Below are 23,414 nucleotides of genomic sequence, written 5' to 3' on the forward strand. Positions count from 1 at the left end.
TGGGAACGCTCCGAGTCAGACTCGGGTAAGCAGGGTTCGACTCCGGATTGTCCATCTTCCGCCACCAAATGTCGGCTAAAGGGGTTGACGTTTGTGAAGATATCCTTCATCGGCTCATCTGGAAATTTGGGGGCCCAGTATCGGTAGCACAGAAGGCGGTTCGCGGGAGGAGGAGGACGGTTCATGAGAAGAAAGAGTGATATTCCCACCAAAAAGAGATAGAAATTCTCGAAAGATTGAACAAAACTAATGTCAATGTGAACTGGAAAAGGAAATGGAACAAAAAAGTTGGGGGAAGAGAGTCGTCTCCTCAGCCGATTGTCTTCACCATGCGCTCTTTTCCCACAATGATCCAGAACAAAAACTTGACTACAATCCTCTTTGCCTCGCACCTTCTCACTTTCCACGTATCTCAATGCTAGCCCTCTTTCCTTATTAAACCTTCTCCTTCCCATCGTCACCTCCCCTTTTGTCTCTTCTCTACGCATTGGTCTCCACCCCTTTATACTCCTTACTCCCCACCTTCATCTCCCAAGGCGCAAACACGTTCTTGCTCCCCTTCAGCGTCTCTCTCAACTCTGGGAAATGTCTTCCCAATACATCCTTCATCCCGCTATCCTGCACCCATCTGAACCCAACCTTGGTGTACATCTTCTCGTTCCACTCCCCGGCAATAAACCGATCGCTCTTCAGCCTCCGGCTTGCCATCAGGATAAAGATCCTGAACGCCGTCTCGCTGAATCCAAACCCTGGAATCACCGGCTCCGAGTGAGACCCGACCAGAGCGTCAACGAGGGTGATGTCATTGTTATACGCTTCGGCCAACTCTGCTGCTAGGACCTTGTTGCCGCCGGTGAGATCTTCAAATGTTTTGGGGACGGACAAGCGGAGCATCCGCCGGAATTCGCAGTAACGAGGGACGCCACGCTCGCGGTCGCGGAGGATGTCAACTGTTCCCAAGTCGCGGACTTGGCCGTCGGGGGTGCGCAGGTTGCGAAGGAAGTCGGGGTAGTTGTTGTTGGTTATGGCGCCGGGGTAGTTGATGCCGAAGGAGTAGAAGACGTCGGCGAAGGAGAGACCTGCGGAGTCAAAAGGGGTTTGGGATTTGGTAAAGGTTGTGTCGACTACGGGGATGGTGGTGGCGTGGTTGCCCGAAGTGGCAGAGAAGAAGGCGATTGTTTCTGGCATCAGAGAATGCATCCGATACACCGACACGAACTCTTCGGTCAGTGAGTACGGCGTCCCATCCTGCTCCGCTCCGCTGCCGGGAATGCCGCTGATGATCTCGCTCGTCTTTGACAGTCTTCCCGCGATCTTGGTCAGCTTCTCCCCGACAATCCCCCACCAGTTGGCAGCCATTCCAATCTGCAGCGCCGGATGGGCTAGGATTGCTGGCGTCCACTCGACTGTATGGATTTTGGCCATCAACGCACAGTTCACCAACCTCGCTTTGTCGAAGATCTGGTCCCCGCTCCAGTCCGGATAGTCCTTGCGGAGCGCATCGCAAATGGCGTTGTGCTCTAGCGCAAACAGGGTGTGCAGGATCTCCATGCCCACCCACCAGTTGTCGTTGAACCCGGTTAGGACGTTCCCATCTTGGTCGCGAGGGAGAAACTGCTCCCGTCCACGACTGTCAAGCGGTAGCTTACCATCCGGATTATGGTTGCGGAGTTTCTGCGTCACGGACTCGGAAGACCCATAGATCTGTGATCCGTCCCACCAGGCTGTATTGAGGTTCTTGTACCCGGGACACTTGATGTCGGATGAGTCCAGAGTCTCGTCAGGCTTGGTGGCATAGAGGCTCATGTGTTCCTCGAGCCACTTGTCATCCTTGGCTAACGGAACGTTGAGTTTGTTCTGGAGATCCTGAGACACAAGCAAAGAGAGTCAGCCAATGGTCGGAGTTACGAAGGGAAAGAAAGGAAGAAGCCGAAGCCATACGAGTACTGGCAACACCCGATGTCGTACAGCATAACAACAACTGCATGATCGGCAAAGTCCCCATCCCTAAACGGAACGTCTCACAGATCACAACGTACCTGTTCATGAAAGAACCAATCATGCGTCTGAAACTGGATCCAAGCCGCCGCCAACAGATTCAGCGTCGTCGCGGGTATGAACTTTCCCTCTTTTCTTGCCATGAACCTCTCACTGATCATCCTTGGATTCGGCGTCATCAACTCCTCTTCGGTGGGTTTCCCACACGCCTCCCGCGGGAAATTCCTCCCAAATCTCATGCCCGTGCAGCCCATCTTTGGCTGCTTCAAGTCATTAAACTTTCCATCGGAGTTCCGAGCGCCCAGGTAGCGCCTGTTGTCCAAGGGGTCGGTGATGGATGAGCCTTGAGCTGTGGGAGTGCTGTAGGCGTCGTGCAGGTTGTATTGTTGGAGCTCGATGCGCAAGAAGGCGAGGTTGAAGGCGCCGATGAAACCGGGGAGTTTGTACCATGGGATTAGCTTGTTGAGGAGGTGGAAGGAGGTAATGCCGAGGCGTTCGAGAAGGGTGGGGGTGAAGGAGGGATGGAGTTCGATTTGTTTCTTGTCCTTATCGTCATCTGCTCTAATTGCACTGGAGGAGACGGTGCCGTTTGGTTTGGAGAGGGTGTCAGTCATCTTGATGAGGTGTTGTGGTGGTTTACACCTTTGAGAATTTTGGGTGGCTGTTGCTTTGCTGCTGATGTTCTTGAGGTATGTTGATGATGGTCGTCTTGCTCACTTGTTCAAGCGAGAAACTGATGAAAGAAACCCGAACTCCTCTTCAGACTCGGACCCAAGACCCCCCGCGGTCTTATACCTGTTCCTCCACGCACTTGATGCTGTACGATCCGAGATACAACACGCAACCGCTCATTACTACACCTTCAGCTCGACTCTTGTTACCCCCTTCGGGTGATCCGTGACGCCAATCCCGCATACCTGCGTATCTCATCGGCTACCGCCGCCATGGATGCTACCTACATCAATACTTACCGCTACCTCTTGAAAGGCTGAGTCCCTTGAGTCTCTAAAAATTTGAGATGTTGATTGGACAGTTATCCGGCGTGAGATCCGGGGTCTTGTCTGAACTTGTCGTGGGGTGGTAGGTGGCTTGCCGATGGCTTACATGAGATGATGCCTGTTCCCTTTCGGGAAAAGACATTCATTGTGCTTCTCGTGGTAACCTCCAGATTCCAGACCATCGAGTCAGTTGAGATGTTTCTGTTACAGCACAGTTCATCCCCTCAAATGCTGCCGAACAAACGTGGGGTTTCCTGTTGCACGATACAGCGTTACTCGGGTCTTCAACAAAGGCAGCAACTGGACAGACAGTGGTCGGACACTCGTATCTGGAATTGAATGGTGTAATCAAACCAGCCAAAACCGTTGTTCACTGTTCACATCAGTGGATGAATGGTTCCGAGTAAGTAATTCAACCAATCATCACCGAACCCGGACTTCACCGGTCAGCCCATCAGCCCGTGCCGTCCGCGGCGGGTGTGATTGCAACCTTCAGGGATCAGGACTGTGGCAGTGTCTGTCAGTGGAGGCAGGGGGTTCGGTCATCTTCCCAATGGAGGTTTTGAAGCTCAGCCCTACGCTACTTTTTGTTTCCTGTTCAACGGCTTGCTCTTGATCATTTGCTCGTCGAGTGTTCCGGCGGTTGACATGGCGGTCAACATGGCGACGCAGGGGTGCCAAGACGTTCAAGTGGGTGCGCTGTTAATGCACTATCAAATCAGCGCCATACCGGCGAGTAAGTCCGTTAAGCTCACATTTTACTCACCACTATTCTTCGCAAATGGTAATAGCAAATCCAAGCTCAACAACTCGCGGGCAAGATATCACCAAGTCATATAAAGGCAATTTGGGTGGTCTTTTTTCTTTCTTTGTTTTGTGACTATTATAATGAGCTCGGCTCCCAACCAAAAACCTCCGGCACTTCCTCCGATCTTGATCCTCGCCAGTCCCTATCTCGCCAACAACCAAACAGCATCGGTCGGTCACAAAACCACCAGACGAACCCTGTTGCAAATTGGACCGCCAACTCACAACAAGTACAGACAACCACAACAAGAAGCTCAACTTTGCAGACATGATCAATGTCGGGCCGGTAGGTGGCGGGGTTAGAACGAGAGGCTGTCGACTTCAACTTTGCAAACTTCGTATCATCGACCTTCCCAAAGGTTGAAGTTGGCAGTCTCTTGTTCCAACCAGCCACATACAAGCCCGGCATTAACCAAGCTTACATCGCTAAGCCTCTGGTTGTCATCGTCTGTCCCAGCCGTGGACCGGTTGCCACCATCATCAACGAGGCGCGCAAGTTTTGTCATCGTGCGATGTCACTGACGGTCTTGGAGAAGATGGAGTTCGTCAAGGACTGGTTTTGATTGAAACTATGTGATTGGAACTATGTGTTTTGGAACTAGGTTCAAGCGAGTCGGCGAGCTGGGCGATGTAAACGGTAGACCCATCCATCCCATGCATGAGGTTGGTGATGGGAGAGCAGGCTCTATGGGATGGATGGGCCTGCCGTCCACATCGGCCCTGCCCAGTCGTAGCCATTGAACTGCTGGATGGCGTTGCGTGCATCATCAGGGGCCTCGAATACAACGATACCGGTCCCCTTGGGGCAGGCATCAGGTGCACCTGTTTGAGTTCGGCAGTGTCAGACTTGATTATCATGAGCGGCTCACAAGGATGGATTTTACTTACCAGTCTCAGAAGTGACAATCACGGCGCTCTCTTGAGCTTGTTCCCTGGTCACGGCAGTGAAGCGGCCTGTTGATTGATGAGTCAGGTTAGCAGCCATACAGAGGTGTCGAGCATGTCGTCAGAGCATGCGCTTCGGAAGTGGTGACTTACCAGCCACTTGGCCGTAGCCGCAGCAGCTGTCACGCCGCCAGAGCGAGGTGCTCCAAGGGGAAGGAAGGTATAAGACGGGACGGCAAGGAGAAGGGTCCACTCGAACTTTGGGCAGCAGCTGTCAAGCACCAGAGCAACAGCTTGTTGACGTCAGGCTGTCCTCCGAAGTTCATTCGGATTGCAACAACAGCTGTCATTCGGCCAGAGCAGGTGGTTGTTTAGCCCTCGCAGCCCGCCAAAGTCGAGATGAGACCTCCTGTCGGCACTGCCAGTTCCTTCCATGTGGGGCAAGACTCTTGCCGGTCTCGTCGTTCCTCTGCCGTGTCTGTCGTCCCTTGCCAGCCTGGTCAGAGGAAAGCGGAAGGAACGAGGTGGAAGCATATGGTACGTACCTTTTGTGGCTGGGACCAGCAAAGTGCGTTTGCTAACCCCTCGTCCGGTCTTCGAGGGGCACATGAGGGCTCGAGCTCGACTGATGTGGAAGATTGGACCAGACAAGATGATGCCCCAGGCAGCAAGTTATTATTGTGGTTGTCTCTGTGTGTCCTTATGGCGACGAGACCTTATGAGCGCCATCATGGTGATAGTTGTGTCTTGTGTGATGAGCTTGCCTGTAGGGAACCGTTCGAGATGGCCATCACTTAGAAGTATCGTATAGCTTGGATTTGACAGAACAAGTCATTATTTTCAGTTGCAAGGCAATATTAACCATCTTTTTCCTCGATAAAATGCAGTAATGGGTAACCGTGGTGACGGCAAGCCTGGAGAGGGTGAGTGTCCCGACAGCTTGGAACCGCCTTCTGCAGCGGCACTCACCGGGTACAATCTTTTTCGCACAATAAGAGCCCACAAGTTGAATAAGAAACCCCACACTGAGCTCAAGGCGGCAGGAAGGACATCCTCATATCTCTACTATATAACCAGCGTCAAACGTGGCACACTCCTTCACCTTCTCGTTGGCCACACTTCTACCCAAAGTCACTCCTGCTTGGCTTCAAAGCGCGCTTCTTCTTTCTTGACACCAGCAAAAACAAACCAAGAACACACATATTTCTCTCTCGTCAGCACACCCGGCGTCGTCTTCATCCAAGATTTCAACAAAAATCTCTCTCGCGACGTAACCAGCATCGCCATCACCAAGGTGAAGCACCAACCAAACCTCTCGTCAAGACACGAGACAGCCATTACGGGCATCCATTTGAAGCGCAGCGTATGTTATTCCTAATGATCTTGCGGCCCGGACATTATTGACATTTCATTCGTAGCAGGGCAAGGACAAGACGCCCAACCCTCGGCAGTTTGACCCCAACCAGCCCTATAGCCATTACGAACCAAGCTGGGCTCAAAGCTAGCGTCCAGTGAGTTGCCCCTCGACCTCAAAGCCTAAAGCTCAATATTATTCCCCTTCTCCTCCCTTCAGTTCCCTATTTCTACCTCTCAACCCCTCACCACCGCCTCAGAATACAGAGTTCATATCATGTACTAACACAGAATCAAACCAGAACCATGGCCACCGACGACAACCACCCGTCCCAGCCTGTGGTCTCGGTGCCGGTGATCGTAATCACCTCGGAGTCTCAGATGAGGACGGTGACCAGGACCCTGCCGCCCACCAGCGAGACCACAGGCTGGGGGCCCCCGTCGCACCACCAGCACGACCACCACCACCATCACCGACACCACTACCACGTTTACGACGACGACCATCACGTCCGAAGAGATCGTCGAGGAGTCGGCCGCCGTGACAGAGTTGACGGTGAGGACCGCGACGCATATCCTCACCCGTATACGTCTCTAAAACTGTCGATCTGGAGCGGCGGCGCGAGCGGACGTGGAAGGACGAGATGGAGCGTGAGGGGGTGGGGCAAAGGACTGGGAGGAGGAAGGTTGCTGCGAACTGTTTTTGTCGGGTGACGTGGAGGAAGTGAACGGGGAATTCCATGAGAATTCAAGGCAAATTCAAGGACGTCTTCCCCCCCTTACAGAAAGTGAAACGAAACTTATGGTGATAATTGAGTGATGAATTATGCCGTGAAATGTAACAGTGATTTCTCATTCGTCCGGTTCATCCACGTCATGAAGTTTCGCAGAGTTGTTCGTCAATCATCAAAACCCTTCAACTTCCATATCCTGCTTCTTTGAACTTCACCTCATCCTAATGTCCTTTCTGTGATTTTTCCCCGTAAAGACAACGACCTGGCAGGCGGAGTGTTGGGACCGAGTACTCAGCTGGGAGATCAAATCTTTTTGAGAACCTGCCCTACGAACTTCACAATCTTTCCTAATTTCACCATCACCAGTTGACCATCCAAAATCTCGTATGCCAAAGACAATATCACTGATTAGATATACTGAAGACATTCTTCCATGATAGAAACATTTATTCCAATAGGTGTCTTATATTCTGTCAAACATGCGTCATTTCGCAACTGCATTCCCAGGCCTGTTCCTTGCCATCGACTTCCGAGTAATATCTTCAGATAGGCTGGACAAAGACGTTCAAGCGACGAGAGCGTACCCCAAATTGATACTGGATTACCTGCTTTGAGTCCATTGTTTGCCAACTTTCCGGGACAGGAGTTCGGAATAACCATCGTATGGCTTTGGACAAGCACCACAACCGGTATATGATGCATTACCAGGAGCCACGAAGAGGCTTTGAAGTAGTTCGTGTAGCAGTTGAGCCTGGTAGCGTGGCTTTTTGAGCGGAGCGTTCGTGTCATCTTCTGCTCGTGGGCCATGTCGTCAAAGCCCTCAAGAGGACTTTTTGTTTGTCGTAGTTGCTTTAGGATGGCTGCAGATGGCATCATGCGACTTCTCTCTCACACTGAAGCCTGTTCTGGCCACTCATGCTTTAATAGTTGAAATCTGAGTGGAGTGTTAAAGTGAGACTTCAACAGTGTGCGACCTGAAGTGGTTAACGACTCTTGGTGGCTTTGAGAAACAGAGGTAGGGTACGCATAAGTGGGAGGTCGTAATGGGCGGGCAGGTTTGCCATAAATGATAATTTTCTTGAATCTTTTGTTTTCATGCTCCCTACATGTTTTGCAATGCAATGATGCTCGGTGATATATGGTAGGTACCTGCGGTGAGAGTCCAGCAGAATTGACAATTATCGGGTCGAGTGTCCGCCGAGAACAGGCTTCTAGGAGCCGTTATCTGAGATCTGTACGATGCAGCGGTCACAATTTATGTCTCCCATGCCCAGGAACCAATGAAGAACCAACTTGTTCACAATCATGTGGTGTTGTTGCGATAAGCCCCGGAAAGTTTCCATGAAGGTCTCGGCTTGTCTCAAGAGTTCGAGGCCGATTGTTGTCATGTTGTGCGTGAGCCTCCATCTCCTTGGGGCCCCTGGGCATGCGCACGAACGTAACAGGAAGGAACGCGAACGGAAGGCTGGCAGGCTGCCCATACTCCAGAAGAAGCAGAAGAAGGCGAAAGGAGGCTGCTGAGTTCCATCAATCTGACAGAGCCACTCGCCGGGCCGCCTCAAGCTTCTGGGTACCTCTACGGCTCTCCCACCTTGGCCAGTGCCAGTCCTACCGTCATCGTCCCCCAAACTGGCAGGCACTCGAGGCAGGAGCGAGGACGATGCCGCACCAATTTTTCAAGACAATTGCCCATAAGGACACGAGCCTGTAGCCCTAAAGCCCACTTTGTTGTTTGCTAACGCAACCGAGAAAGGAATCTGAAGGAGACCCAGAAGATTCGCTCGCCTGCCCCTCCTCTCTCTCCCTTTTTTCTTCCCTACCATCAATTTCCTCACAACTTCACCAAACAGCAAGGTGAAGCCTCAATAAAACCATGATCAAGACTACCAGCACAAGCAGCCCATTCCAAACTTCAAAACAGGCATAAGCTGGTCGCAAAGTGAGTCTCAAGTTTTTCTCCTCCTCACCTCCTCCCTCCACTTCCATTTTCTTCCGTGACCCTCGTCAGCCCTCATCGCCATCATCGCATACCTCTCTCCTCCATACCAAAACTTCCCTCGAGACATCGCGAATATCAAAACACTGACGCGTCAAGCTGCCGTCAAGACAAGAGGTACCAAGTCGAACAGCCCATCCCAAACTTCCAACCTAGCAACAAGCTGGTACCAAAGTGCGTCTCACGCCTTCCTCATCATCACAACGTCCTTCGTCGCAATCCTACCAGCTACCTCCTGACCCCACGGCTTGCGTTTCCTTGTCCTGAATTTCTCCGCTCCCTTCTCCTTCCTGAGTCCCAGCCATCATCGCAAGCTTTGCACGAGAAAACTCTCCTGGCGACGTCGCTGATAACCGTGAAGTCAATCAACCAACCGAGCCATCGTCAAGAAGACCAAGAATAGCAGCCTGTTTCAGGCTCATTCAACACCCCAAGCGAGTTTTTCATGATCTTTCATCACCATTGATAACCCAACAGAACTCCCCGCCATCCTCCCACGTCTCAACCCGTCAAGGTCAACACCTCAGCTTCGTCACAACCTCCATAAACTTGAAAGCATTATACTAACACTCCTTTCACTTCTCAGCATCATCAAGATGTCCGACAACCGCTCTTCGCCCGCTTCGTCCCCCCCTCGCTCTGCTCCCTCTTCACCCCGTTCCCCTTCCGCCGCTCCCTCCACCGCCCCTTCCACTCCCCCCTCTCCTCCTGGCCCTCCCCCTCCTCAACCTGCTCCTCCAGACCCTCCCCCTCAACCCCCTCAACCCCCAACTCCTTTTCCTCCCCCTCCTCCTCCTCCTCCCACTCCCACCCCTCCCGCTAACCCCCCGGCCACTATAATCTTCGCCTCCGCCCCGCGCCGCGTCATCACCCGCCGCACCATCACCGACCCGCCCCGGACCGCCCGCTGGGACCCCTTCCTCGAGGTGGTCAGCACCACCACCACCATCACGACCACCACGCGCACCAGCGTGGTCTTTACCACCATCACTTTCGGTGTCAGTGCCAACGGCGAGGACATGGTGCCGGTGCATGTGGAGAGGGTTGCCAGGACTGTGGAGCATAAGCGTGTGAGGGTTATGGAGAGGGTGGCTGTTTATGAGGTTTGAGGTCTCGAGCGGCTAGTCTGGAAAGGAAAGGGGCTTAGTGCCCAAGTGCCTCCCCCAGCCTCAACAGAGAGGTGAGTTAGATACTATTCTTTTCTGGACTGGAAGAAGAGGCTAACTAACACTTTTGAAAAACAGGACTGGAGCTATCCGCAAGAAAGGTGTCATGAGTAAATGTAGATGTAAGACAGTACGAAGTTACGACGACAAAGCTACGACGACGAAGCTACGACGACGAAGGTTCATCAACGAGGCCCAACATCTGATCCCAGATTCAAGCGGGCGGCCAGAGACGGGAGAGGCGTGCGCCACGTCCTATTCTCCATTTTCCTTCCGACCAAAGGCCAGAAGAGGCAAGCAGCATAGCTTGAGGTAGCATCAGGATGGCTGGTGTCGTCGTTGGAATGGGTGTGACGCAAACTCAAAAACCTTTGGCTTTGAGCCTTTGGGTTTGAGGGGGGTGATCCAGCACTACGCAGGCAACTGCCTTGTCCAGTGTCCGGTGGTTCCGCGAGAACACCGGGAACACCGAGAAGGGACACGTCAAAAGTCTCTCGCCTCGTCAAAAAGAACGGCCTTTTCAGAACGGCGAAACCCGCAACAGCCAAGATGTCGGTACCCAGCACCGAATATTCCAGCCATGCAGAGCATGCTTCAGGAAAGGCCTTTCTACAAACTCTCAACAGCCAACATGTCGGTCCCGAGCACCGAGATTTCCAGCCATGCAGGGCATGCTTAAACAAAGGTTTCAGATGCGCTTTCCGAACGACGGTCGGACAGAGACATAGGTGGTGATAGCGTGGTTTTTAGGGTAAAATGTCTGAGGTGTATGGCAATGGAAGCAGGTATAGAAGAATAGAAGAATAACCCAAAGAGAAAGAAAGGAAAAGACAGCTGCGTCGTAGTCGAGACTTGAGCCGGAAGCTCTGCATCAAATGACATGACATGGCGCGTTCCCTCCCCACTCAGTCTCAACTCTTCTCGATATATCGTGACACTTTGTGATTGCGACAAGGGCAGAGTTCTGTGCTTGGAACAGTAGTTCAATTCAGCTAATAAACTACTTTGGTCTCGAAGGCCTTGTTGTCCTCTCAACCTCTAGGGGAAGTCTGGGCTTCAAGGCCTTCTTATGGCAAAGGGAAACGGTACGTATCCAGTACGTACGGGCCCTTGTCACCTGAGGCTCTAAGGCACCTAGCGATCTGCATACATGTAGGTCTTTCTCGTATGACACCAGGAGTGTGGCATATGTCCGTGTGACAGTGATACCTTGCTCATGCGCTTTTAGCAAGGTTGGCTGGAGGTAAGTTCTTCCAGCCTCGGTCAGATGCGTCGGCAAATCTGGAGAGTTCCTTGCAGTATTCGTGCTTGGGTTGGATACGATTGACGGTGACCCTGTCAAGCCCCGTTCCATTGGCTGTCAAGTGGTTTCGCGAGACAGTAGATAGTGGTAGGGACAGTGGGAATCTCGTTGATCCTGCTGGAGCTCGTCCTGCTGAACCTCATCCTGCTGAACCTCATCCTGCTGAACCTCGTCCTGATGAAGCTCATCCTGTTGATGTTGCTCCTGGACCTGCTAGAAGTTCCAGCCCGGTCGTCCTGAACCAGCATATCTTCAATGTCTTGGATGAGAGCACCGGTAGGTGTAGTCGACCTCACAACGGGGATAGCTCAGAAGCGGCTGCTCCTGTTGCGCCCGCTGCTGGTCCGGCTGTTTTTGACTTCGGCACTCCCCTCACATCTGGAGAGGAGGAGATGCTGGAGGATGAGAGCCCTGCTGGCCCCAAAACCCGTGCCGCCCGTGGCAAGAAGAAGGAGAACGAGCTGAAACGTCTCCTGCCTGCCCTCCGCGCTGTTGCTGGCAAGAGCTTTACTGCTCATCAGGCTGCTGCGGCTGCTGCCAAGTATCAGCCTGTGGAGCAGTGGTGCTGGGCAGCACTCCCCGTGCGGGTTCAGCGTTAACGGCCAGAACACCGCCAGGGGGTCCGGGAGCTGGTTGACGCCTAGAGGTAAGTGCATGGATTCTGGCAGTCTGGCGGGCCACGAACCAGTTCCGGCAATACTCATCGTTGTGCCTGTTCGTGGTCACAACGCTTGTCTGTATACGTTGGTGGCGCCCTTCTCTGTACTTCTTGGTATCTGTTTTCCGCTAGATACTGTATCGGACCATCGGCTTCTTTGACGGGATGGTCCAACGTGGCAAGCGGCGTTGGAAGCGAATCCGGATTCATCTTGAGTGATGGATTGGTAGGGTAATAGCGGCTTCACAACATCTGTTAAGGTCGCGTTTTCGCATGGAGATTAGTACTTCTGAGGCTGATGAGGACGGGCCCAAGGTGTGGATGTGGGAATAGAGGAAGCGAAGTGGGTTGTATGGTTCCGCTGGGATTCATCAACTGTTTCATCGTTAGCGTAAGGCAAGAGTCACCAGCGTTGTAAAAGCAAAACATATTCGGGTATATTGTCATTAATCATCGCAGTTGGTATCCTCCTTTACATGTACATCATGAATCCTGCTTCTTCTTTCTTTCCCTCCAAATCTTCCGAAGGGATGGCCCCTTCATGGCCCAAGAGACTTTTCCTCCGCAACAAGCCAGGACTAACGCCTTACTGCGCAGGCTTCACACTCTGCGGATTCCAAAAAACCTCCTTTGGATCCCACCTCTTCTTCACCCTCCTCAACTCCTCATAATTCTCTCCCCAATACTGATCCTGCGCATTTTTCAGCTTCGGATCAACATACCCCGCATACGTCCCAAACGCGCCTGTCCACTTGGTAAGCTGATTATGGAAATTCTCCAAAAAGGTCTTCGTCTTGCCACTCAACGGAATCCCAATCCCATAACTCTGGTAGAACAACACTTTATCTCTATGCGAATAAGCCGTGGCGTTCATAGGCACGTCGGCGATAGCCCCGCCGGTGGCGTCGAAGATGATGAACCAGAGCGGTGTCCCCTTTGCTTGCGAGTCGGTCCATTTGAAGATATTGGCAATGCCGGTGGTGTTGATGAGTTCTTCGCGGCGGAAGGCGAGGGATTTGGAGTAAAAGGGGGTGGCAAGGCCGGAGAGGTAGAGAGCTTCGTTTTGGGCGTCGTGGGCGAAAGCGGTTAACCAGTCGTTGTTGCCTACCCACTCCTTTTTGCCGGGTAGACGGTCGGGGATTCCAGTGGCACGGTACTCGGATTCGGTGCCATAGAAGGTTCCGGTGATGATAGCGCCGGTGGGGTTGAGGATGAATTCGGAGCCGAAGCGGCGATCGAGTTTGGGATCGGAGATCAAGTCTTGCCAGGCGGAGTAGGTTGAGGCAACGTCGGCGGATTTGCCGAAGATGAAGTTGTAGGTGTACTGGACTACATTGGCCGGCTCGGGGTGGGTGCGCACGACGAACTTGGTGATGACGCCAAGACTTGAGGCGGCTCCTCGGAGGCCCTGTTATTTGTTAGTTTGACAACTGTGGAAGAGAACGGGGCTGACATACCCAGAACAGGTCAGAGTTTTGAGTCTCGCTCGCGCGCTGAATCTTGCCATCAGCAGTTACCACTTCCACCTCCACGACATGGTCCAAAGCACTTCCCCACATACGCGACATTGGGCCGAGGCCGCCCTATGAACTTGTTAGTGACTTGGTCTGTCATGGAGTTCGAGTACCGAAGACCTACAATGGTAGCATGTCCACCGATTCCAACATCAGGACACACGCCATGCGCCATAGCTCGGCCGCCCGCATCGTGTAATCTATCCGTGACATCTCCAAGACGGCTGCCGGCACCTATTGTGGCTTGCCATGTTTTGTTGTCCATAGAGAACTGCTGGAAGTTCTTGAGGTCGATAGTGATAACGCCATCTTGACCTCCTCCAAGGCCTAGTTCATCCGAGTTAGCATCCAGCATCTCTCGCCCGTAGTGTCTTCTCTTAATCGAGTGACATACCATAATTCCTACATTTCTCGTTAGCAACTGCTCCTCAAGCTGTCCCGACTTGTGCAAACTCACCCAAATGAATGCCCTCCCGACTTGGCCTGCACCTTGTACCCATTCTTAGTCGCACACTTGATCACCTCCGCAACGTCGTTGGTATCCTTAGGCCTCACAACGGCCTCGGGGACCACTTTGATATCGAGATTATATGGCTTGACCCATGATAGTTGGTATAGAGGTTGGTTTGGGTATGCTGCAAAGCCTCCGCGGCCGTCGGCAATGCCGTTGATGCACGTTTGTAGTGCGCTGGGACCTTGTCCCATTGTGTCTTTTCTTGATCGACGATGGTATCCGCTGGAATAAGGTTGAGCGAGCGCAGGATCGAGTGCGATGAAGAAGAAGGAAGAAGAGAAGGAATGAGAGAACAGGCGGAGAAGAATTAGAGCAACAGAGCTTAAGTGTTTCTAGGATGGAGCAAACACGGGACCCAAGTGCCGAGTGGATTGACAGGAAGTGAGTGATAAACGGCGACTAGGTAAGGCGTACAAGGACATGGGAGACATCATCCAAGCTAAAAGGCTAGGCTGAAGCCATCCATCATGTACCTACGCACTGCACAGAATCCGAGTGGAAGGAAAGAGACGATCAAACAAGGCGCAGCAGCACGTTGACGTTTGTACCTAATAGTAGCCACAAAATAAGGTCAGGCCCTGTCAGGGCCAAAAGCAAAAATGACTGGCGGAAAGCGTCTTCGGTTGACCTCGGACGAGTAATTGTACGACTGGGAAAGGGTAGCTGGGCAGGTAGGCATTTTCCACTTGGAGAAGCCACATTGGCCAGGAAAGCCTGACCGGCCTGCCGGCTCACCGGGTGACATGAGGGGTGGCATGACGGAATCGTTCTGGATCGACGAAACAGATCTTGTCATCTTATCAGGGCAGCCACATTGAAACGCCTTGGCTTGTGGATGACCGAGGAAGAATCCTGTAACGGTTGTTGCTCAGATCCGAGCTTACGGGACATGAGTCGTTCAACTCTCGTCAGATGGGGTCATGGAAGAGTGGATGTGACAAGGTTGATGAGGCTCGGCGGCGGTACCAAAGTTGGTCACCGGGGTCCAGTTGTTTAGTCAAATATCATACCGAATGCCAGCGGGACATGAAGTAGAAAAGACAAAACAAAGAAATCATCACTTGATGTCTGCTAGAACGAGATCCCAAGCCAATATTGAAGAAACGCATACGCAGCTGACATCAACGTCCAGCCTCCGAGTCCCCCAAACAAAGTCGGCCAAGTGGTGAATCCCGAGAAAAGAGAAGAGTGGCTGCCTCGCGCATTTGCTACGTCAACGGGGCAGGGCAAGAAAACGGGATGATGTCGGTGTTCAATGTTGGGAGACGGGTGCTCCATGCCCAATGAGTCCTCAGAACAAAGAGCAAGAAATTCCAGGGGCACAAGAAAGCAAACCTGCTGACAATGTTTCGTCTAACGCGATGCCCGTTGGTTACCGCATTGATGATCACCAGAGTTTTGTTGCGTTTTCGTGCTGGTGTTGGTGTTTCCGTTGCCGCCACCCGCCGGGTACAACCTCGGCATCCGCATCGTTGGTCTGTGGTCATCGAGATGTCTTTTTCTAAACAGGAATACCGAGCGAAGTCAGTTTTCGAAAACGGGCATGACGATGCCCAAAACCGAAACGAGGGACCCCGAGTGAGACTGCGCAGTTCCATTACCAAGCAGCTGGCTCAGGGCTGGGCAGAGTCATGGCATGATGCTCCCAACATTTTGTATCCAATCGCCTGTCACCAGGTCCTGCGGTTTGGCTCGTGTAGTCGAAGATTGGAGGTTTTCTTTGGGCATCGGTGAAAGAGAAGAAAAAAAAAAGAGGTTGGCGGCTGCAGCAAATGGGAAATCCAATGGCCAGCGATGGAAGGGATGACGTTGAGAGAAAGCGAGAAACCAAGAAGAAGTTCGCGAAGGAACGAGGAGGGGTTCGTGACGGGGCATGCAGTGATTGGTCAACGCTTTTGGGGGTTAAGAGTCGCCGGATCCTTGCAAATGCCCAAATATCATGCGGGCTCAAATGGGTGTTGCACTAACATTATATCCGAGGTTTACTGTGCAATTTCTGTTAGCACCGTAGCCGACTCTTACCACATGGAAAACGGGGCTTTTGTCAGATAGTACCCGCCCTCAGATACAAAGCCATTAGCTACCTGAGTCTAAACTCAAGCGGCAATTGCTAAGCAGGCGCCGACCCGACATCCTCCATCCAAACCCACGGCGTTGTCCCATTGTATTTCTCCCTACCTTATATCAACATCTCCCCTCCTAACCTCAACCCTAAACAAGCAAGTTGGTTCGACTACCACCATACCATAGGGTAGCTGACTTGAGCCCGGGACAAGAGGCATCGATCAATCACTAATAACACACACACAAACTTTGAAAGGGAATGATGATAGGGTAGGTACCCTAGCGATTGAAGGACCACGCAGTCAATGCAATGCATGCATGTCTGGTAACGGACACGTACCTAATCACAAATGAGACAGACCCCTTTGTCAAACGAGTTTTATATAACATCCGCTCGGTCTTATTAAGGAGACTCTTCTATCCTCTTCTCTTCTCTATCTTTGCCTTTGCCTAGTCTGCCAACTTTTCACTTTCTAGCGAAATTTGTTACCACCAGAATCCAGATCTCACCACTCGACACGCATTGTAACCAATACCATCAGTATCTTTTACCCAACCGCCTATGTCTCATGTGTGTGTCACACACCACGCAGGCACTTTATAGAGTATGGAGTAAGGTAGGTACCTATAGAGACCCACAACACGAGAAGAAGCCTTTTTGAACACCCATAATGCAAAGGACGCCGGCTGGAATCTTTATGGTAGTCCCGCCGACCTATTATAGGTATATCGACAGATAGCTTAGCTTCCAATGGGCATCATTACTATTTGAGTCTTAACCCCACCTTGTGAAAGCAGGAGGAGGTCCAGGTCCAGGTCCGGCTCATGAAAACTCAAAACTTAAAACTACCTGTTGTACCTGTACCTACCTCTACCAAAAGTGTGTTCGCTCGGATCGTTTCTTAGAAAAAAAAAAGAAAAGAAAAAGGGATGAATTTCATAAAATCAATTGATCATTCATTTCATACATCATGACAACTGAAGGGTGTATTAACTAACTACCATAAGCTACTAGACTTAGCTACCAAGGAAAAAAAAAAAGAAACGAGAAAAAAACATCAACCGAAAAAAGAAATGATGAAAAACCGTATTTGTAGGTATCTGTATGCCATGGTCAGGTGTGAAGACTGTGAAGGGGGTATAAGCTAACAATAAGTTATCAGGAAAACAGAAGCAGAAAAACAAAACCCTTGTTGATTTTTCTTTTTTCTTTTTTCTTCATCATCATCAATCTCATCAATCTCATCATTCCATCATCCTTCTCCTTTTTTCGCTCATCATTTTCCCCGCTATATTCGTATTTCCCATGGTGATTTCCTCTTCCTTTTCGGGTTCCTCCATGTCCATCTCCTGTCCCCCCTTTTTTTTTTTTCATAACTTATCGCCCCCTTCTCTCAACCTTCTTGTCTCTTACCTTCTCTTCTCTCATGAATCAAAGCTCATCATGACCAGCAACAACAGCCTCGGAAGCCTGGCTAGCAACACTAACCACGCTCTCCTTGGCCTCACGAGCCAAGCTGCTCGCGCTCTCATATGCTCCAACGACAACGTCGGGGAGAGAAGTGGCGTAGACTCCATGCAGCCTGCTCACCACGCTCTCAGAGAAAGTCGGCTCCTTGCCCACCAGCAGCTCGCTGACAATGCTGCTGACGACACTATACTGCTGGGCAGCAGCATCCGAGCCCGCAGCGGCATACTGGCCAGCCGCGGTAGCAGCAGCACCAGCAGCGCTCGTGATGGAGGCAGCGTTATCAGCCGCGGCATCACTTGCCGCATCGCCGTACTGGTTCGCTACGCTGACGGCGGATGCGCTGGCGGCGTTGGCGGCGGAAAGGACCGTCTGGTACCAAGGGGTGGGGGTGGGGGCGCCGTAGACTTCAATGGAAATACGGGCCAGGACGGAATCCCAGGATTCGGAAACGACAGAGGCGGCATCGGCAACGTTCTCGGAAACAACCGAGGCAGCATCAGCGACGTTTTCAGAAACGACAGAAGCAGCCGAGGAGGCCTTGTCTCCGGCGGCGTAGACGATGGAGGAGGCGTTCTCCCCGACGACCGAAGCAGCCGAGGCAGCGCCGTCGGTAACAGCAGAAGCGACTGAGGAAGCGGATGCGGCAGCGGCCGAGGCGGCATCGGCAACGTTCTCCGAGGCAACAGAGGCCGCGTAGGCAGCGTTGTCAGTAACAACGGAAGCCGCAGAAGCAGCGGACTCGGTGGCGACAGAAGCGACTGACGAAGCAGTGCCGGCCAAGTCAGTCGGAGTAGGGGTGGCAGTCAGGGAGTTCAAAGCCGAAGAGGCGGCGGACAAGAACTCGGAGTAACGAGCGTGAGCGACGCCGAGGCCAGCATAGTAGTTGTGTCTGGCGTTCTCAAGCGCCTTTTGGACGTGCTCAGAGGGAGTGGACGGGGTAGGGGTGGCGAGACCGGCGGCGATCTTGGCGGACTCGTATTGCTCTGCGGCCCATGACTGGCCTTGCTCGAGACGCTGGGCGGCAATGGATTGGATGCGCTCCCAGTCGACCGAGGGAATGTTGGGGACGGGAACGGCGGTGGGTAGGATCTTGAAAGTCTCGGTGGGAGTGCTCTTGTAGATTTGCTTAGAGGCACCCTTCAAGGCCTTGTCGAGGCGGACACTAGCGGAGGCCATGGCCTTGCTGTAAGCTTGGGTGACGGATGCGAGCATTTGCTCATGGGCCGGCTCAGGGGTGCCGCGGATCTGGGCAGAGATGAGCTTGAGGGCTTCAGAGTACTGGTTGTTGGCACGAGACATGGCGGAAGAGTAGACCGACTTGACATCGTTACGCATCTTCTCCATGGCTTCAGAGACATCATCGTAGGTATCTTCGTCAATGATGGGCTGGCGAGTAGGCACCGACTGAGCAGCAGCTCCGAGCCAAGCGGACTTGACGGTGGTAGCAGGAGGCTCGGCAACCTCAGAAACGATGATATCAGACTCCTCCTCAGCTTCCTCCTCGACGGGGAGCTTGACGGGAGCAGGACCCTCCTTCTCCGCCTCGGTGGTGTTACCAACCATGACAGGGGTCTCCTCGAGGATCTCAGTAGAGGCGAGGTTAGGGCGAGACTCAACGGTCGAAGCGGCCTCAGATGCAGATTCAACCACATCGGCGACTTTCTTGGAAGCAACACTGGTAGACTCAACAGCCTGGGTCACAGTGGAAGAGCCAGCAATGGCCTCGGAACCTTCGCTCAATACAGCAGCGGCAGATTGCTTCACGACGAAAGTAGCACTCTCGACAGACTCGGAAGCGGAAGAGGCGGCCTTAACAACGGGGGAGGTGGCTTCGTCCGCAAGCTCCTCCATCTTGTCAGTGGCCGAGTCCTTGGCTCCAACGACAGCCTCGGTCGCCTCAGATACAACATCAGCAGCGCGGCTGACGCCATCTCCGACCACCTCAGAAACCTTCTCACCGGCGGCACTAACAGACTCGCTAGCCTGGGAAATGACACTGGCCGCAGCATCCTGGGCATACTCGACATGCTCGGCAGCCTGCTGAGCAACGGTGCTCTCAAACTCATCGGAGTCATCGCCAGCCTCCAACTTGCGAACGGCAACTTGCTTCAAACGAGCAAGCTCCTTGGCAGCAGAAGCAGCAGTGTTCATGGCTTCCTCCTCAACAGCAGCCGCCTCGTTCTGGGCAGCCTCGAGACCAGGGTGAGTAACAATGAGGTTCTTGAGGTCGTTGTTCCAGTCCTCGAAACGGGTCTTGAGCTCATGGTATTTGGCCCAGTCCTTGTATGTGACGCCATCCATCCAAGCCCACTTCATACCGAGCTTTTGCAAGGCCAGGTCTCTGATGTCGCCAAGAATGGTAAAGTGGGCTTCGGCAGCATTTGTAATAGCGGACTGCATCTCGGCCTCGTAGTTCTCGCGCCAGGTACGGACCTCCTGAGCTCTCTCCTTGATGGACATGCCCGCCTGACGTACGACAGCGGTAATTTGATCGCGTCCCTCGTCGACGGAGGCACTCTCCTTGTTAACGGCCCCGGTGATCTGGATGATCTTGCGGCGGAGTTGAACGAGCTCAGAAACAGTGGTAGTCTGGAGCTCATCGAGCAGAGCCTTGCCAGTAACCTTGGCGTTACGGCGGATCATCTTCTTGGTGATTTCGTAGATTCTGGCCGAGATCTCGGAAGCGCCTTGGTCAGCGGCCTTGGAGTATCTTTCCTGCCAGTCCTGAAGATCGGCAGCGACAGTTTCACGGGCGCTGCGGCGAGCGGGATCTTCCTTCTCGAGCTGCTCATCGACCTCGGGAGGGGGAATGCGGTTCTCGGGAACATGTTGCTCTGTAGACTCCGAGTTCAGGACCTTTTGTTCCTCGGCGGCAGCGGCTTTGAACGTTGACTCGGCATGGGACGAGGGGGTCGAAGCGGCGGTAGTGGCAGGTGTGGGCTTGCTAAAGGTCGATGTCTTGCTGTTGGAGGCACGAGTTCGAGTCAGCACTCTTTTTGTCGTCAACGGTGATGGAGGAGAGTCTGTCGCCACCAACCTAGATGACAAGTCCACAGGGGGCTTGGGTACCGACTTTTTGTTGCTCGTGGTATGGCGACCAAGGCGCTGGCCAATTTTGAGCAGCTGAGGCTCGACATTCTCCGAGTAGATGACCCTCAAGTGGGGCATGACGGTTCCATCGAGGAACAGGCTGGTCTTGTGCCAGGCCCAGCGAGTCGAGGGCAGCACAGTGCTGGCAGCAAAAGCCGAGGTGGCCTTGTAGCCCTTGTGGGCATAAGGCTCAACATAGTGATACGAGGGCACAACAACGCCATGGTAGGTCTGGAGGGCGTTTGTGCGGGCAATCTCGTAGTATGGGCCGGCGGCAGTGGAAAGCTGCTTGACATGGGGACCAACGCTCTGTTCGTAATGCGTCTTTGCAAGCTTCTGATACTTGACAAGCTGGGGCTGAAGGGTCTTTTGCCACTGGGTCTTGGTGTAGGCCTGGGCCTTGGTGATTCTGGGTTGCGCGTATGCCAAGGCGGGAGCAATGGCCTTTTGGTCGATGACATGGTAGTACGGTCTTGCGAGGTCGACGTAGGGAGCGGCATAGGCGGTATAGTATGGTTCGACACGGGGCAAAACGGTCTGCTTGACCTCGAAGTAGGTCTCGCAAATGCGGGGAGAAGACTTGTCGCATTCCTTGAGCGAGGCGGGGCAGCGGAAGAGGACGGTGAGGATGGTGTACCAGGTCACGAGTCTGTGGAAAAGAAGTGGGTTAGAGATGCCAACTTGAAGAATGGGGATCAAGAGAGATGTTTACCTGGCCACCACATTGAAAGTCCTAGTTATCACACCAGGCCGACTGCGTGGGCGTTGTCTTGGTGTGACTCTGGGACTGGCCGAGTGGCTGAGGGTAGGCTTGATGGGCCCGTTGATGCCATTGATACCGGTCACGGCGTTGGACGAGTTGTAACCGTTGGCAGTCTTTTTCGAGTAGCCATTGATGCCGTTAATATTGTTGAGGCCATCGAGAGTCGGCACGGGGCCTTGAGGACCTCCGTTCATCGAGCCGTTTGTGTCCTTCATGGTTGCAGGCTCTTATCAGCACCGAGCAGAGTGGTGATGACGTCGCGTAGTATTTGCGATGGTTGTCGATAGGTCGCTGTGTTAAGCGCGATCAAATATGAACAAGCGCAATCATCGAAGTATGGTGTTGTTGCGTCGTGGTGTTGGTGGTCGTCTCGAGGGACGATGCGCAAGGGCAGAAAAGAAGAAAAAAAGACCAAGTTATCGGACTGGATCTCGTTCAATGCAGTCAAGCCAGGTCCGTGGCTGCGACTTTGAATTGCGAACTGGGGCTCGTTCCAGTTGGTGGTTCCAGGCGATGGTTCGGTGCTTCCCGCTGCTACAGCACAGCAAGCTTTTAGCTCATGCTCGTGGGAGGGGACCTGAGCTCCTTCCCGCCCGTCATGGGCCAGGGCAGAGCGGGGCCAATGAATGATGGAAACAGTGGGGGTGTTACCGTACCGTACTTTTACGTTACCTCTAGCAAAGTAGTGTATAGAGTGAAGCAATCGCCAGGTCCTGAGATGAACTGAAGTGAGGAGTGGAAGGGAAAGGGGTTTTGTTTTGCTTTGTTTCCTTTTGCCTGTGACTTTTTGGGGGATTCCTTTCCATGGTCAGTTTCAAGTATTTCTCCGCACGCGACAGTCTGGGCAGCTTCGCCTGTCAGAGTTGTGTAAAGGAGGTACGTACCTGTTATATTGAAACCCGTGATGCTACCGTAACCGAGGTACCTCTGCTTCTTGAGAGTCTCTTCAGAACACAACAAAGGATTATAATTACAACCAAATCAACAACCTGGAGGCAGTTATTGATGATGTTTATGGGTGACTTTTAGTTTTTGAGGACTGTGAGAAGAGCAAGTCTGTTTGTTGTCTTCTTCAAGTCAAGATCAAGACTTGTGAATAACACAAAGGTACAAACCCTCTCAACGTCACCCTCCCCCAATTCCAGCTTCCCGCTTTCTCTCCATCCTAGCGTGCCACAGGTTGCCCCACAGACGTCATTGAGCCTTGAGGGTGGTGAGCGTGCTTGAGATGCACCGCCTCCAAATCGCCAAAAAAGAAGGAAAGTTACAAAGACCTGGACACGGGATATTTTCTGATTGGCTCTGTCTTTGTTTATCAGTTTATGATATCTTGGTTGACATTGACAATTTTTCGATGCGTGTTATCAGGCAGCATGGTCAACTCCATGGTTTGGGTAGTCATCTTGTTGCAGTCTTTTGGAAAGAGAGCACTGGCCATGGGTTCTCATATGATATTGCATCGTGGATCTTGACATGTGCTCTTCATATTCAGCCTGTTATTGAAGGACATTGAAGACCCCAAACTTTTCACTCTCTAGCTGCAAGAGCTGAAGAGTTATCAGCTTCGAAATGTTTCTCTTTTGTAACAACCGATGATGCTCAAAGCCAGGTACGACCTTGTGGTGGAAGGCAAATATCTTGTCGTTATCCTATGGCAAAGAACGCTGCAAAGTCTTTGACACATGACAAGCGGGAAAGCAAGTTATGCAGATAATGCAGGGCTCGGCACCGTTATGTCATCCCAACGTTGAAGCACAAAAGTTGTGACCGAATGTGCAGATGTCGGCATGCGTGGCATGACTGCGCCGTCCTTGCACTCTTCGACTCGCAGAACTCTGATCAATCCAAAATGCCACCGATCCATCAAACAAGAACGAATTTTTATCGATTGAGTTCAAGTTCCAAAGACCCAAGCGAGGTCATTGGGTTGATATCTTTCGGCGTTGTCATTGAAGGAGATGGTCCGTGCACTCAGCCGTTTTTACGGGCCCGAGTGAGATCTGGCGGTTCCGAGTCGGGGCTAGCCTTTGCTTTGAAAGTTCCACTGCTGACTGCACGCCTTCCCGATCAAGGACCACTTTCAACGCTTTGGAGACTTTG

At 52.5% G+C, this 23,414-nt stretch overlaps 5 protein-coding genes across 5 annotated transcripts; 1 reads left to right on the forward strand and 4 right to left on the reverse strand.

The window, feature by feature from the left end:
- Positions 1–186: 186 nt before the first annotated feature.
- SMAC4_08010 (uncharacterized protein) lies at positions 187–2,921 on the reverse strand. Its single transcript, XM_066090726.1, has 2 exons — positions 2,040–2,921; positions 187–1,866 (listed from the first exon to the last, which is right to left on the reverse strand). The coding sequence occupies exons 1-2, from the start codon at positions 2,610–2,612 to the stop codon at positions 481–483; spliced, it is 1,959 nt and encodes a 652-aa protein (XP_065946732.1). The 5' UTR covers positions 2,613–2,921; the 3' UTR covers positions 187–480.
- Positions 2,922–4,488: 1,567 nt separating this feature from the next.
- On the reverse strand, positions 4,489–5,014 carry SMAC4_08012 (uncharacterized protein; the record flags this gene model as incomplete). Its single annotated transcript, XM_003348202.1, has 4 exons — positions 4,489–4,625; positions 4,692–4,757; positions 4,842–4,867; positions 4,971–5,014. The coding sequence occupies 4 exons, from the start codon at positions 5,012–5,014 to the stop codon at positions 4,489–4,491; spliced, it is 273 nt and encodes a 90-aa protein (XP_003348250.1).
- Positions 5,015–5,577: 563 nt separating this feature from the next.
- SMAC4_08013 (uncharacterized protein) lies at positions 5,578–6,755 on the forward strand (the record flags this gene model as incomplete). The annotated part of the gene is made up of 3 exons (XM_003348203.2): positions 5,578–6,051; positions 6,107–6,199; positions 6,344–6,755. 2 exons carry the CDS (start codon positions 5,578–5,580, stop codon positions 6,191–6,193), a joined length of 561 nt encoding a protein of 186 aa, XP_003348251.2. The 3' UTR covers positions 6,194–6,199; positions 6,344–6,755.
- Positions 6,756–12,315: 5,560 nt separating this feature from the next.
- Positions 12,316–14,417, reverse strand: SMAC4_08015 (uncharacterized protein). The gene is made up of 5 exons (XM_003348204.2): positions 13,870–14,417; positions 13,807–13,814; positions 13,537–13,739; positions 13,356–13,481; positions 12,316–13,306 (listed from the first exon to the last, which is right to left on the reverse strand). The coding sequence occupies exons 1-5, from the start codon at positions 14,115–14,117 to the stop codon at positions 12,485–12,487; spliced, it is 1,407 nt and encodes a 468-aa protein (XP_003348252.1). The 5' UTR covers positions 14,118–14,417; the 3' UTR covers positions 12,316–12,484.
- Positions 14,418–16,899: 2,482 nt separating this feature from the next.
- SMAC4_08016 (uncharacterized protein) lies at positions 16,900–21,845 on the reverse strand. The gene is made up of 3 exons (XM_003348205.2): positions 21,264–21,845; positions 20,499–21,200; positions 16,900–20,423 (listed from the first exon to the last, which is right to left on the reverse strand). Exons 1-3 carry the CDS (start codon positions 21,527–21,529, stop codon positions 17,423–17,425), a joined length of 3,969 nt encoding a protein of 1,322 aa, XP_003348253.1. The 5' UTR covers positions 21,530–21,845; the 3' UTR covers positions 16,900–17,422.
- Positions 21,846–23,414: the final 1,569 nt, after the last annotated feature.

Source organism: Sordaria macrospora, chromosome 4 (assembly GCF_033870435.1).
Source record: "Sordaria macrospora chromosome 4, complete sequence".
Taxonomy (NCBI): Eukaryota; Fungi; Ascomycota; class Sordariomycetes; order Sordariales; family Sordariaceae; genus Sordaria; species Sordaria macrospora.